This window comes from Salmo salar, chromosome ssa09, assembly GCF_905237065.1.
Source record: "Salmo salar chromosome ssa09, Ssal_v3.1, whole genome shotgun sequence".
Taxonomy (NCBI): Eukaryota; Metazoa; Chordata; class Actinopteri; order Salmoniformes; family Salmonidae; genus Salmo; species Salmo salar.
The window spans coordinates 117,289,337-117,304,277 of NC_059450.1; the positions used below are offsets into that span (position 1 = coordinate 117,289,337).

The 14,941-nt window shown below is 44.2% G+C and overlaps 1 protein-coding gene across 2 annotated transcripts; it reads right to left on the minus strand.

Moving 5' to 3' along the window:
* Nucleotides 1-1,670: 1,670 nt before the first annotated feature.
* LOC106612723 (mRNA decay activator protein ZFP36L1) lies at nt 1,671-5,280 on the minus strand. 2 transcript variants are annotated; one of them, XM_014214175.2, is made up of 2 exons: nt 5,090-5,280; nt 1,671-3,958 (listed from the first exon to the last, which is right to left on the minus strand). In XM_014214175.2, the coding sequence occupies exons 1-2, from the start codon at nt 5,159-5,161 to the stop codon at nt 2,831-2,833; spliced, it is 1,200 nt and encodes a 399-aa protein (XP_014069650.1). In that variant the 5' UTR covers nt 5,162-5,280; the 3' UTR covers nt 1,671-2,830. The 2 variants fall into 2 exon arrangements, with proteins under 2 accessions (XP_014069650.1, XP_014069649.1); XM_014214174.2 differs by having other exon boundaries at nt 1,671-3,961.
* Between the last annotated feature and the right edge of the window lie 9,661 nt (nt 5,281-14,941).

Here is a 14,941-nt window from a genome sequence, read left to right on the forward strand (position 1 = left end):
AAATAAATAAAGAGTACAGTGAAATGCCTTTCTTGCAAGCGCCGAACCCAACAATGTAGTAATCAATATCAATGCAGCACTAAAAATAACATATGGTAGAACAAAAATAAACGAGTTGGGTTACAACTGGGTGAACTGTTTTGTGGAAATCATTCTGATCAAACATACATAAACACAGACATGCTGAGAACAGTGGAAAATAGTCTGACTAAAAAGATAACAGGTAAAGCATTTCCATGGCTTGTAAATATGCAGACGTTTCAGCGCACGTCAATATGTGCCAAGTAACTTTACTATTGTGACAAGGTGACTTTTCCCGCAATGAAACACCAAAAGTAAAGTAGCCGTAACAGAAAATAACTTTTCCCGGCAACAAAAAAACAGCAGCACCCACAAGGTTACACCAGGCCTTTCGGGATGAGCCACTGGAAAACGTTCTGTATTAATTCATGTTTAGACCCTTTCCCCTCACCCTTCCTAGTGCTGAGGCATGGACACATTAACCTCCTTTCCCTCCCTCGCTCTTAAAATATATTCCTTTCTATCCAGGACCATATGTTTGACCCGTGGTCCCGGTGAATGTAGCCATCTGCTCGGTCCACCAGATGATCCGTGGCTGTGTGAGAATGCGCCTGTCTTTGTACAAACTCACTGGGCTCGACGTGGGAGAATCCCCGTCCAACAAAGGAGAACAGTCAACATTTTTAACCCATTCCCGGCCACGCCTTCCTCAATGGAAGCCACCCCATCCCATTGTCACGCTGACAAGGGAATGATGAACTATCAGTTTCTCATTACTGACCCGCTAACGGTGCTATGGGTTCAGTTTTCGTTTTATTATGCTCCGATTCTTTGTCGTTGCGATGACCCATGAATCTCACTGGAGATAGAGGGCAACTGATCAACATATTAAAAAGGGGGAAAACTTATGGGATATTAATTTGACATGGCAATGTCATTGAGAAAAAGGGAGATGGAAGCTAACTGCTCCTAGAGTAACTCAAGTATAGAGATTGTGTGTCACTCCGTTTCACATTGAGCTACTATTAGCTTTTTGTCATGTTTAAAAATAAACAGCCACGCAAACGACACAGCAGTGGTTTGGCCAGGCGTCAGCTGTCATGTGAAGGCATTCAGTTGTATTGCTATGCAGGGAGTGAGCAGAGGGGGTAAAGATTAGGGATGAAACAAAAGCCATCTTATCTCCATATGAAATCTGATCCGCTTGGCTACCCCCACCCAATGCACACACACACTGAACTCCCAACACACTCTGAATAACAAAGGACAAACTATAGAAGAGAGTAGTCCCGTTACAGTAGCCTACAGATTAACCTGTGGGTAGTGTCTATTGACCTGCTTTACAATGAAACAAAAGTTCCAAAGAAATCAGTGTAGCTGTGTTATAACTAGGTTAGTGCGACAGGACGCTATAGGCAAACAAACCAAAAGTTTCTCAATGTGCCACTACACAAGTTATTTGGAGTGACTCATCAGAATCTGAAGAGGCATGTTCATTTGGGAATATGGTAGACATTATGCAAAAACACTGATGGCTCCGTGACAAATTCAGTCTTTGTAAATGTAGTGCTGCATTTCACAGATGCAACCATTGTGGGCAGATTCCCCCAACCACCTTGAAGACAGAGTAAATACAATTCATGTAAGATTAAACAAACATTGTTTAAAAAAAGTTTATTTCCAGTACAACAAAAAAATATATTAAACTTAATACAAACTCAAAAAGTTCTATAAATACGTTAAAATAAATTAAACTTAATTTACTAAAGAAGCTTGAAACATGTTGGTCAAAAAGGTATTTAAATACAATGGAATGCAAAAAAAGCATCCGCTCTCAGAACCAACTACCAAAACATCTCAGATACAAACCATCTACCATTAGATCTCCAAGGACTTCTAGAAAGACTACAATTCAATCTACTGAACCAGGTGCCGTTTAGGTCCAACTCAATAGAATCAGATTAACGGCAACCCAGTTTAATCATATCACTTTGCCATTTACATGTATTTTTCTGCTAATCAGGGATTACATGCAGTCTACCACACAAGGGATACACACTGTACTCTTGGTGCGTCTTCAGAACATCTACATACAACTTCAAACATTTGCAGAGATTACAGAAACAAGTGAGAAAACAATTATTAATTCTCACAAGCCACCTTGCTAAGTAAAGTTATGAAACCAATTTAAGCTTTGATATAAAATAGAAGAAAAAAAATCCAAGGTTCCCCTGCAACTAACAGTGAAATTTGCAGTTTCCAACAACAACAAAAAACTAAAAGTTTACAGGCACTAAAGTCAATAAAATAACTAAAGTGGGTTTTTGGAAAAGGTCAATTTCTTAAGCCCAGTCAGAAGAACAGTGTACAATAAAGAAAAAAATATCACAATAGTCAACCAACATTCATAGGGGGAAATCTAACTTGGCAGAGATGCATTGTGTCCTTGTCTTTGGCTTTTTTAACATTCTAAGATTCATGAATTGCTTCTCAAACTGTCATTTACATGACTAGTTCACTTCTTACAACTGCAGGTGGCAGGAATGGAGGACTTCCAGTGGCAATAACACTGATTACACCATTTTTCTCTCTCCAAACCAGTCAGTCAAACAACTCTGGCACCTTGCCTTGCTGTCAACTTGTACCTCGAAATTGTACAGCTTAATTTCGCTTGAGCTTAACTGAAGCACATTTCTGTGTCAAGCATCTGCCCGTACAATACATTAGGTACACAATAGTATGCAGTCACGGTGCTTTAAAAAAAAATACGCACTGAGTGGTTCAGGAAGGTTTGAGGAGACCATCCTACCTAGAGGAAGAAGCTAGTGCCGCTGCAGCACTCGCTGCTGAAGCCCTCGTCAGGCACTGAGAGCTGGCTGAAGATAGGCAGCCGCCGACCAGACCCATCTGGACCAGAAGAGTCAGACCCACTGAGGCTGCTGGCTGAGCTGCCACACCCACCCTCGTGGTCAGACAGGGAGGTATAGGAGAGGCTCCTGGCCCTGAGAGCAGGCCCACAGGGGGGACTCTGGCTCTGCTGCAGGCTGCAGCCCTCTGATAAGGTACAGGGGTTCTGGGAGGGGGAAGGCACAGGGGACAACCCACAGAGGGAACAGCCTGAGTCAGGAGAGGGAAGAAACTGAGACTGGAGTTCATGGGCCGGCTCAAAGACACAGTCCACCTCGGAGAAGGCGTGGGAGAGCAGGTCGGTGATGTCAGCTGAGGTGGGAGGGGAGACTGAAGGCACGAGGAGGAAGGGGTGGGGGAGGGAGTGCTCCAGGGGCTGTGGAGGGGCGGAGGGGAAGCCTCCGAAGCTGAAGCTCTGCCTAAGTAGAGGGGGTCGTCTGGTGCGGGGGGTTTGGGGACCAGGCCCAGGTCTGGCAGGACCAGGGCCCAGGTCGTCCTCGTTGTTATGAACAAAGTGGCAGCGGATGCCGTAAGGACAGAAGCCAATGGTGTGGAAGGTGCGACAAGGCTCCGTCTTGTACTTGGGGTGTCTGTTGAGGTCACGTATCTCATCAAAGCCGTGGGCAAACTGGCACTTCCCCCCGTACTTACAGATGCCACTCTCAGCAAAGGTGCGACAGAGTTCAGTCTTATAGCGTGAGGAGGTGGGAGACCCAGAGACAGGGCCACCAGTAGGGGAGGCTGGGGGCTGTTTAGGCTCTGTAGAGGCCCAGCCCAGGGTGCACGTGCTGGGCTCCACCATGCTGACCGAGCGCTCAGCCCAGAATGACATCTTCAATCTTGATGGGAGTGAAGCATCTGTGTTCTGCCCCCAGTGGCTGGAGGTCATGGTTGCACTTTCTGTGGAGTGAGTAGAGAGGGCAGAGCTAGATGCAGAGAGGGAACAAAGGGTCCAGGGCTTATTGTAACCAACAGGTCTCACTGGGAATGTTGACTGCTTGGATGCGTCCCGGAGATCCAGGCTCAGAAGCTGCTGGATAGACAGTAAGAAAAGACGAAAAAAAAATTATACATACATCTACATTTTCAAAACAAAAAGATAACATGGTCTGTTGTCTAAAGAAAACTAGTCAAGCCAAGAACAGTATCTAATGTTAACTTCATCTGGAGGACCCACTTCTACATAAAAACAATGACAGGAAATAGCAAAACCAAGGGGAACTTAGCACGTCAATAAACTGAGACTTCTATTCTGTCCAAAGGCCTGAGTATGCCAAACTTTGCATGAATGATACTTTCAAATGCCCAAAGTAACAGCATAGTTCAACTCAGTCGACCATCTAGTTAGGTGCTATAAGATTTACTTTGCAAATGGCCAATTGTTTATGTGCAAGAAAGGCTACTGTGGGTGACTTTAGCTAATGCAACTTCTCAGTTTTGCTATTACCTCCAGCTAGTTGCTTGGATTCAGTTACTTTAGTAAGTTAACAGCACATCGTCACTATAGCTAATACCCTTTTGAAGCGCGCACAAAAACTAATTCAAATGCACGTTCGTTAATCTACACATGGATAAAATCAGCACTCCACATTTAAGCTTGTGCATTGAAAGCTTCAATTCTATTTTGGAAACGAATGTTTAGTTGAAGAGCAATCGAGCTAGCGTTAAAACGTTAACCACCAATAGTTTGAGTCACTTCTAGTGAAACAAGTTCTTAACGCACGCCAATTAATGACAACATGCATTTGCTCAGCGTCACCAGCAGTTGCACGACTATATGCATTGATTTGTAAGTTAGACGCAAACTGTCTGCCATATTTTCTAATAAACATAGCTAGCTAACAAACATGATATTACGAACCAAAAGGTACCACACCACTAGCTGACGACTGAACTTGCAAATTGAAAACAATTGGCTCCATATTGCAGTTCCAAAATGCAGCATTGCAAATTCACTCACTACCGGTATTCATTCGAAATCGACTGGTTGGCAAGTTCAACTAATTAGGTATATAGCAAAACTATGCATATATAATGTAGGATTTTGAAAATTGAAAAGGCATCCGTTGATTTGTGCAACATAGACTTGCTGCCAAACACGAGTCCTCGTTTGCTGGCTATCTAAGTAGCTATTTTTTATGGTATAAAATCATCAAATTACCTTGCACATAACCTCTTCCAAATCAAGAAATTTATTAAGCGCGTATGGCATTTTCTTGAGATGGGGTTCCATCTTGGACACACGGGAAAGTTTGTTAGCTCCAGTTGTCAAACTTTTCAAACTTTTCTGTACGAACTGCAAATCGTGTGTTGGTCCACGTGTGGTTTTAACTCTACACTGTATACGATAGCCACACCCCCGCACCAACTCTCATCCCTCTGTATGGCGCACCGTGCAGCCTAGTAGTTGGATGCATGCCAGTCAGGCAAAACAGCACATCACAACAACAAATAACATTTTGATGAACATCGATTGATGGACAATATTGGACAACATAACATTTCTCTCACTCATACAATCCAAATCGCGACTTGTTTTCATACATTTTCATTTTGAGTGAATACAATTTCAAAAGACGCCAGATATATGTTGTAGTTTGATGAAGACAGAAGCCACAAGCACATAATTATTCATGGTCAAATTGGACAAGATGATGAAGGTAGTGTGCTTTTCTCCTCACATAAATATGAATGAGCAGATGATAGGATGCAATAGCAATGTAGCAATTCAAACCAATGTCAGTGCATTGCAATGAGCAACAGTATGTCATGTAAAATATCAGCATTCTGCATACCATCCAAGAACAAATGTAATGAATCCAACACCAAGTTGTGTCCATAACATGCTCATTCAAATGCATGGCCACATTGGCCAGCATGGCAATGCTTTTTGAACCGTTATTTAACTAGGTAAGTCAGTTAAGAACACATTCTTATTTTAAATGACAGGTTACCCCGGCCAAACCCGGATGACGCTGGACCAATTGTGAACCGCCCTATGGTACTCCCAATCACGGCCAGATGTGATACAGTCTGGATTCAAACCAGGGACTGTAGTAACGCCTCTTGCACTGTGATGCAGTGCCTTAGACCGCTGCGCCACTCGGGAGCCCATGCTATATGGTCACAAACCTTCTCACTTGTGGAGTCTGTAGCCCACATTATTAACTTATGGAAATCTCATACCACACATGAAGATATAGTTTCATCCTCAAGGCTCACCAAATTAAAACATCAAACCCGTTCTGAGTGTGTGTCCATATGGGAGGAGGATCCTGAAGTACCTTGATGTCAAGATCACGGGGGAGTTATGTCCTGGTCAGATAAAAGAGTGTTGGCTAGACCAGGCAGAGCCCACCAGTAGCATCAGCCACTGGAGCTCAAACATACAGAGACGACAGACCTCCTGGAGAAAGGCCTTTGATTTCAGAGGTGGAAGGTGTTGAATGTTTTCACCCCCAGGCCAGAGATACAGACATTAAAGCCAATGATGCCTGGAGGTGACGGAAGGCAGGCAGGGGTGACGTAGTCACACGTTGGGTCCAGCCAGCACTGAGGACTTTCATTTAGAGGTAGCACGGTCAGGGACTGCAGACTAAAAACCTACCAGACGCAGCGTGAGTGGAGATGGTCTAGGGGATGTTTGGCAGACATATAGTATGTGATCCTGGATGTTCAACACTAAGAAACTGTTGCAGGATCCTATCAATTGGAGTCTTATCCCATTGTCCCAATCTCTCTTAGTATGTAGTCAGTGACAACTTGTTGGTTCACATTATGGTCTCCTTTTGCTTTATTGAGCATCGCACCTTGTTGAGGGAAAGGAAAAAAGACTGAGGAGGAATGGGGGTAGACAGAGGGTTAAGTTAGGCCAAAGGGGCTTTTGGAGACGCAAGGGCACTTGTGAACAAGCTGACTTAGGTCTTATGTCCATGCACTTAAGGTCTTTCAGTAACATAACTTGAGCTCAGGACAATGCCGAAAGAAAAGCTTTGTTTTGGTTATGCCCAAAGCTCAATGGTTTGTGCCCTCTCGAAACAGCAGCACATTTTAATCAAAGGTCCTCTTTGTGAGATGAAGGAAACTATAGCAGAGTTTCAAAACAGGCTCCTCTATCCCCCCAGTATCAATTGTAAAAACAACTTTGAAAGACACAACAAATAATTCATTTGTCACAACAATTAAGAAATGAAACCTCATTACTATAATTTAATGTAATGCTTTCAAGTATAATGTGTTATTAAATATTTTTTGTACGTTATCAATGTCTACTGTGATGTGCCTTGGTAAGACGAATTCAAATTCTGGAGCCAGATGCAAATAGAAAACAGAAGAAAATTGTGATTCTGCAATATTTTAACCGTTCAAAAATGAATTTGTTGTTCTATAATCACAGTGAAATAACCCATACCTTTGGTTTCCATTTAAAGAGGACCGAAAAACATAGGGCTTAAGGGAACAGCCCTGACCACTGTGCTAGCTGTAGAATAGATTATGTGGACCATGACAAATGCAAACACCTCACAGACAAGACCTTCAAACCGTTTGGTCTAAAGACCATTAGAGTGTGGTAAACATCAATCTGTGAGTTTAAGCGGAGCATTAAGGGCTTCTATGTTTGATGCAATGTTGTCCAAAAGCAGGGGGAGTGGGTGAGTTTTGTGTGGCTAGGAAGAGAAGGCCAGGGGAAGAGGTGGATGTGCATCCTTGCCTCTTTTAGGTCAGCTTGGTTAATAGGGCTTTGGTGCATAATGAGTAAGATGTTTTTGGGCTAACAATGCCTTCCTCCCCCATTGAAGATGTGAAGGGGAGTGGTTTCACTGGAAGGGACTGGGGGAGGGGTATTGGGGGTGAAGGGTGATTGTTTAGTGGGGAGAGGGCTAAACAACAGTGTCAGGAGGCACTGAAGAGCTCAGTCCCAAACATCTTCTCCTGAGTGATGGTGGTGTGTGTGCGTGTCTGTGTGTGTGAGAGAGTGCATACCTGTGGGATGTGATTAGGGTTTGGCCGGGGTAGGCCGTCATTGTAAATAAGAATGTGTTCTTAACTGACTTGCCTAGTTAAATAAAGGTTTAATAAAAAATATTTTAAATGTAATACCCACCAATACACATGATTAATCTACTCGAAAAATACTTCCAACAGTTTTGATGCAAAATGGCCAGGTTTTTTAAATCTTTATAAACTGGGTAGTTTGGGTCATGGATGCTGATTGGCGGAAAGCCATGGTATATCAGACATTATAAACTGGGTGGTTTGAACCCTGAATGCCGATTGGCTGAAAGCCATGTTATACCACGGCTAAAGGCTATATCCAGGCACTCCACATTGCGTCGTGCTTATGTTGTTAACCAGTTTATAATAGCAAAAAGGCACCTCTGGGATTTCTGGTATATAGCCAATATACCATGGCTAAGGGCTGTTCTTACGCACAACGCACCACAGAGTGCCTGGATACAGCCCTTAGTCGTGGTATATTGACTGAGGGACTGTCATGTCCAACTTAATTGGTACAGAATATTCAAGATTTCCAGGAACATACTTAAGCAATAAGGCCTGAGGGGGTATAGTATATGGCCAATAAACCACTCTGCGGTGTGTTGTGCATAATCAAATCAAATCAAATTTATTTTTATATAGCCCTTCGTACATCAGCTGATATTCTCAAAGTGCTGTACAGAAACCCAGCCTAAAACCCCAAACAGCAAGCAAAGCATGTGAAAGAAGCACGGTGGCTAGGAAAAACTCCCTAGGAAAAACTCCCTAGAAAGGCCAAAAACCTAGGAAGAAACCTAGAGAGGAACCAGGCTATGAGGGGTGGCCAGTCCTCTTCTGGCTGTGCAGGGTGGATATTATAACAGAACATAGTCAAGATGTTAAAATGTTAAAATGTTCATAAATGACCAGCATGGTCAAATAATAATAATCATAGTAGTTGTCGAGGGTGCAACAAGCACGTCCGGTGAACAGGTCAGGGTTCCATAGCCGCAGGCAGAACAGTTGAAACTGGAGCAGCAGCACGGCCAGGTGGACTGGGGACAGCAAGGAGTCATCATACCAGGTAGTCCTGAGGCATGGTCCTAGGGCTCAGGTCCTCCGAGAGAAAGACAGAAAGAGAGAAAGAGAGAATTAGAGAGAGCATATTTAAATACACACAGGACACCGGATAAGACAAGAGAAATACTCCAGATGTAACAGACTGACCCTAGCCCCCCGACACATAAACTACTGCAGCATAAATACTGGAGGCTGAGACAGGAGGGATCAGAAGACACTGTGGGCCCATCCGATGATACCCCCGGACAGGGCCAAACATGCAGGATATAATCCCACCCACTTTGCCAAAGCACAGCCCCCACACCACTAGAGGGATGTCTCCAACCACCAACTTACCGTCCTAAGACAAGGCCGAGTATAGCCCACAACGATCTCCGCCATGGCACAACCCAAGGGGGGCGCCAACCCAGACAGGAAGACCACGTCAGTGACTCAACCCACTCAAGTGACGCACCCCTCCCATGGACGGCATGGAAGAACACCAGTAGGCCAGTGACTCAGCCCCTGTAAAAGGGTTAGAGGCAGAGAATCCCAGTGGAAAGAGGGGAACCGGCAAGGCAGAGACAGCAAGGGCGGTTCGTTGCTCCAGCCTTTCCGTTCACCTTCACACTCCTGGGCCAGACTATACTTAATCATAGGACCTACTGAAGAGATAAGTCTTCAGTAAAGACTTAAAGGTTGAGACTGAGTCTGCGTCTCTCAAATTGGTAGGCAGACAATTCCATAAAAATGGAGCTCTATAGGAGAAAGCCCTACCTCCAGCCGTTTGCTTAGAAATTCTAGGGACAATTAGGAGGCCTGCGTCTTGTGACCGTAGCGTACGTGTAGGTATGTAGGGCAGGACCAAATCGGAAAGATAGGTAGGAGCAAGCCCATGTGATGCTTTGTAGGTTAGCAGTAAAACCTTGAAATCAGCCCTTGCCTTAACAGGAAGCCAGTGTAGGGAGGCTAGCACTGGAGTAACATGATCAAATTTTTTGGTTCTAGTCAGGATTCTAGCAGCCGTATTTAGCACTAACTGAAGTTTATTTAGTGCTTTATCTGGGTAGCCGGAAAGTAGAGCATTGCAGTAGTCCAGCCTAGAAGTAACAAAAGCATGGATTAATTTTTCTGCATCATTTTTGGACAGAAAATTTCTGATTTTTGCAATGTTACGTAGATGGAAAAAAGCTGTCATTGAAACAGTCTTGATATGTTCTTCAAAAGAGAGATCAGGGTCCAGAGTAACGCCGAGGTCCTTCACAGTTTTATTTGAGACGACTGTACAACCATCCAGATTAATTGTCAGATTCAACAGAAGATCTCTTTGTTTCCTGGGACCTAGAACAAGCATCTCTGTTTTGTCCGAGTTTAAAAGTAGAAAGTTTGCAGCCATCCACTTCTTTATGTCTGAAACACAGGCTTCTAGCGAGGGCAATTTTGGGGCTTCACCATGTTTCATTGAAATGTACAGCTGTGTGTCGTCCGCATAGCAGTGAAATTTAACATGTTTTCGAATGACATCCCCAAGAGGTAAAATATATAGTGAAAACAATAGTGGTCCTAAAACGGAACCTTGAGGAACACCGAAATTTACAATTGATTTGTCAGAAGACAAACCATTCACAGAGACAAACTGATATCTTTCCGACAGATAAGATCTAAACCAGGCCAGAACTTGTCCATGAAGACCAATTTGGGTTTCCAATCTCTCCAAAAGAATGTGGTGATCGATGGTATCAAAAGCGGCACTAAGATCTAGGAGCACGAGGACAGATGCAGAGCCTCGGTCTGACGTCATTAAAAGGTCATTTACCACCTTCACAAGTGCAGTCTCAGTGCTATGATGGGGTCTAAAACCAGACTGAAGCGTTTCGTATACATTGTTTGTCTTCAGGAAGGCAGTGAGTTGCTGTGCAACAGCTTTTTCTAAAATTTTTGAGAGGAATGGAAGATTCGATATAGGCCGATAGTTTTTATAATTTCTGGATCAAGATTCGGCTTTTTCAAGAGAGGCTTTATTACTGCCACTTTTAGTGAGCTTGGTACACATCCGGTGGATAGAGAGCCGTTTATTATGTTCAACATAGGAGGGCCAAGCACAGGAAGCAGCTCTTTCAGTAGTTTAGTTGGAATAGGGTCCAGTATGCAGCTTGAGGGTTTGGAGGCCATGATTATTTTCATCATTGCGTCAAGAGATATAGTACTAAAACACTTTAGTATCTCCCTTGATCCTAGGTCCTGGCAGAGTTGTGTAGACTCAGGACAATGGAGCTTTGGAGGAATACCCAGATTTAAAGAGGAGTCTGTAATTTGCTTTCTAATGATCATGATCTTTTCCTCAAAGAAGTTCATAAATTTATTACTGCTGAAGTGAAAGCCATCCTCCATTTGCGAAGGCTGCTTTTTAGTTAGCTTTGCGACAGTATCAAAAAGAAATTTCGGATTGTTCTTATTTTCCTCAATTAAGTTGGAAAAATAGTATGATCGAGCAGCAGTAAGGGCTCTTTGATACTGCACGGTACTGTCTTTCCAAGCTAGTCGGAAGACTTCCAGTTTGGTGTGGCGCCATTTCCGTTCCAATTTTCTGGAAGCTTGCTTCAGAGCTCGTGTATTTTCTGTATACCAGGGAGCTAGTTTCTTATGACAGATGTTTTTAGTTTTTAGGGGTGCAACTGCATCTAGGGTATTGCGCAAGGTTAAATTGAGTTCCTCGGTTAGGTGGTTAACTGATTTTTGTCCTCTGACGTCCTTGGGTAGGCAGAGGCAGTCTGGAAGGGCATCAAGGAATCTTTGGGTTGTCTGAGAATTTATAGCACGACTTTTAATGCTCCTTGGTTGGGGTCTGAGCAGATTATTTGTTGCAATTGCAAACGTAATAAAATGGTGGTCCGATAGTCCAGGATTATGAGGAAAAACATTTAGATCCACAACATTTATTCCATGGGACAAAACTAGGTCCAGAGTATGACTGTGGCAGTGAGTAGGTCCAGAGACATGTTGGACAAAACCCACTGAGTCGATGATGGCTCCGAAAGCCTTTTGGAGTGGGTCTGTGGACTTTTCCATGTGAATGTTAAAGTCACCAAAAATTAGAATATTATCTGCTATGACTACAAGATCCGATAAGAATTCAGGGAACTCAGTGAGGAACACTGCATATGGCCCAGGAGGCCTGTAAACAGTAGCAATAAAAAGTGAGTGAGTAGGCTGCATAGATTTCATGACTAGAAGCTCAAAAGACGAAAACGTCATTTTTTTTTTTGTAAATTGAAATTTGCTATCGTAAATGTTAGCAACACCTCCGCCTTTGCCGGATGCACGGGGGTATGGTCACTAGTGTAACCAGGGGTGAGGCCTCATTTAACACAGTAAATTCATCAGGCTTAAGCCATGTTTCAGTCAGGCCAATCACATCAAGATTATTATCAGTGATTAGTTCATTGACTATAACTGCCTTGGAAGTGAGGGATCTAACATTAAGTAACCCAATTTTGAGATGTGAGGTATCACAATCTCTTTCAATAATGGCAGGAATGGAGGAGGTCTTTATACTAGTGAGATTGCTAAAGCGAACACCGCCATTTTTAATTTTGCCCAACCTAGATCGAGGCACAGACACGGTCTCAATGGGGAAAGCTGAGCTGACTACGCTGACTGTGCTAGTGGCAGACTCCACTAAGCTGGCAGGCTGGCTAACAGCCTGCTGCCTGGCCTGCACCCTATTTCATTGTGGAGCTAGAGGAGTTAGAGCCCTGTCTATGTTCGTAGATAAGATGAGAGCACCCCTCCAGCTAGGATGGAGTCCGTCACTCCTCAACAGGCCAGGCTTGGTCCTGTTTGTGGGTGAGTCCCAGAAAGAGGGCCAATTATCTACAAATTCTATCTTTTGGGAGGGGCAGAAAACAGTTTTCAACCAGCGATTGAGTTGTGAGACTCTGCTGTAGAGCTCATCACTCCCCCTAACTGGGAGGGGGCCAGAGACAATTAATCGATGCCGACACATCTTTTTAGCTGATTTACACGCTGAAGCTATGTTGCGCTTGGTGACGTCTGACTGTTTCATCCTAACATCGTTGGTGCCGATGTGGATAACAATATCTCTATACTCTCTACACTCGCCAGTTTTAGCTTTAGCCAGCACCGTCTTTAGATTAGCCTTAACGTCGGTAGCCCTGCCCCCTGGTAAACAGTGTATGATCGCTGGATGATTAGTTTTAAGTCTAATACTGCGGGTAATGGAGTCGCCAATGACTAGGGTTTTCAATTTGTCAGAGCTAATGGTGGGAGCCGTCGGCGTCTCAGACCCCATAACGGGAGGAGTAGAGACCAGAGAAGTCTCGGCCTCCGACTCCGACTCGCTTAATGGGGAGAACCGGTTGAAAGTTTCTGTCGGCTGAATAAGCGACACCGGTTGAGCATTCCTACAGCGTTTCCCTCCAGAAGCCATGAGAAAGATGTCCGGCCGCGGGGACCGTGCGAGGGGGTTTATACTAACGTTACTATCTGTACTTACTGGTGGCACAGACGCTGTTTCATCCTTTCCTACACTGAAATTACCCTTGCCTAACGATCGCGTCTGAAGCTGGGCTTGCAGCACAGCTATCCTTGCCGTAAGGCGATCGTTCTCCTGTATATTATAGGTACAACGACTGCAATTAGAAGGCATCATGTTAATGTTACTTAGCTTCGGCTGTTTGAAGTCCTGACGAACCATGTCCAGATAAAACCTCCGGGGTGAAAAGTTGAGTGAGGGAAAAAGTAAAAATATACGGTAATGAAAAAGTAAAAAACCGTCAGGTAGCAAAGTAAGATCGGCAACAAAACGCACAGCAGCGTAAACAAGTCTGCAAGTTGTGACCGGAAACAGGAAACAGGTGACCGGAAACAGGAAACAGCCTCCATAAGAACAGCCCTTAGCCGTGGTATATTGGCCATATACCATACCCCCTCGGGCCTTATTACTTAAGTATGTTCCTGGAAATCTTGAATATTCTGTACCAAATATGTTGGACATGACAGTCCCTCAGTCAGTTCTATACTCTGGCAGCTCTATCTAGTGCGTCCCTAGGCCCTTTGGTGTGTTTCCTTCATATTGGTCTGTGAGGCCTATCTCAAGTCGCAGTCCTACTTCATTACATTACATTACATTACATTTAAGTCATTTAGCAGACGCTCTTATCCAGAGCGACTTACAAATTGGTGCATTCACCTTATGATATCCAGTGGAACAACCACTTTACAATAGTGCATCTAAATCTTTTAAGGGGGGGGTTAGAAGGATTACTTTATCCTATCCTAGGTATTCCTTAAAGAGGTGGGGTTTCAGGTGTCTCCGGAAGGTGGTGATTGACTCCGCTGTCCTGGCGTCGTGAGGGAGCTTGTTCCACCATTGGGGTGCCTGAGCAGCGAACAGTTTTGACTGGGCTGAGCGGGAACTGTGCTTCCTCAGAGGTAAGGGGGCCAGCAGGCCAGAGGTGGATGAACGCAGTGCCCTTGTTTGGGTGTAGGGCCTGATCAGAGCCTGAAGGTATGGAGGTGCCGTTCCCTTCACAGCTCCGTAGGCAATCACCAATCACCAAGCCAAACCATTACCTGGCAATCCTACTATCTCCTACTATCAATCCTACTTCCTTGCTGATGAGACAAACAACAACAGTCTGGGCCTGGAATCAGTCACTCTTTCACTCTAGCTCCCATGATCTTCTGCTCTGGGCCATTAGCACACAGCCCTGTGACAGCGGGTCGTCCCATTTGTTTGTCCTCTCCGAAGTAAATAAGTTGTGATTTCATTTGCAGGTGATGAACCCCACTGCGTGTTATAACGTGTCACATGCACACTGATGTCCACTGTTCAACACCATACAGCTGTGCCTGAACACTGGAGAACCAGCTTGTGCTCAGATAGCCAAAGCAATAGTTAAAATACTGTACCATAATGCTGTTAGTGAACAATGGTTCCTATGTCAGATTGGGT

Coding starts and splice junctions, on each gene's coding strand:
- LOC106612723 (XM_014214174.2), bottom strand. CDS start 5,161: ATGGAACCCCATCTCAAGAAAATGCCATACGCGCTTAATAAATTTCTT. Junction 3,962..5,089: donor TGGAAGAGGTTATGTGCAAG/GTAATTTGATGA, acceptor CTGTCTATCCAG/CAGCTTCTGAGCCTGGATCT.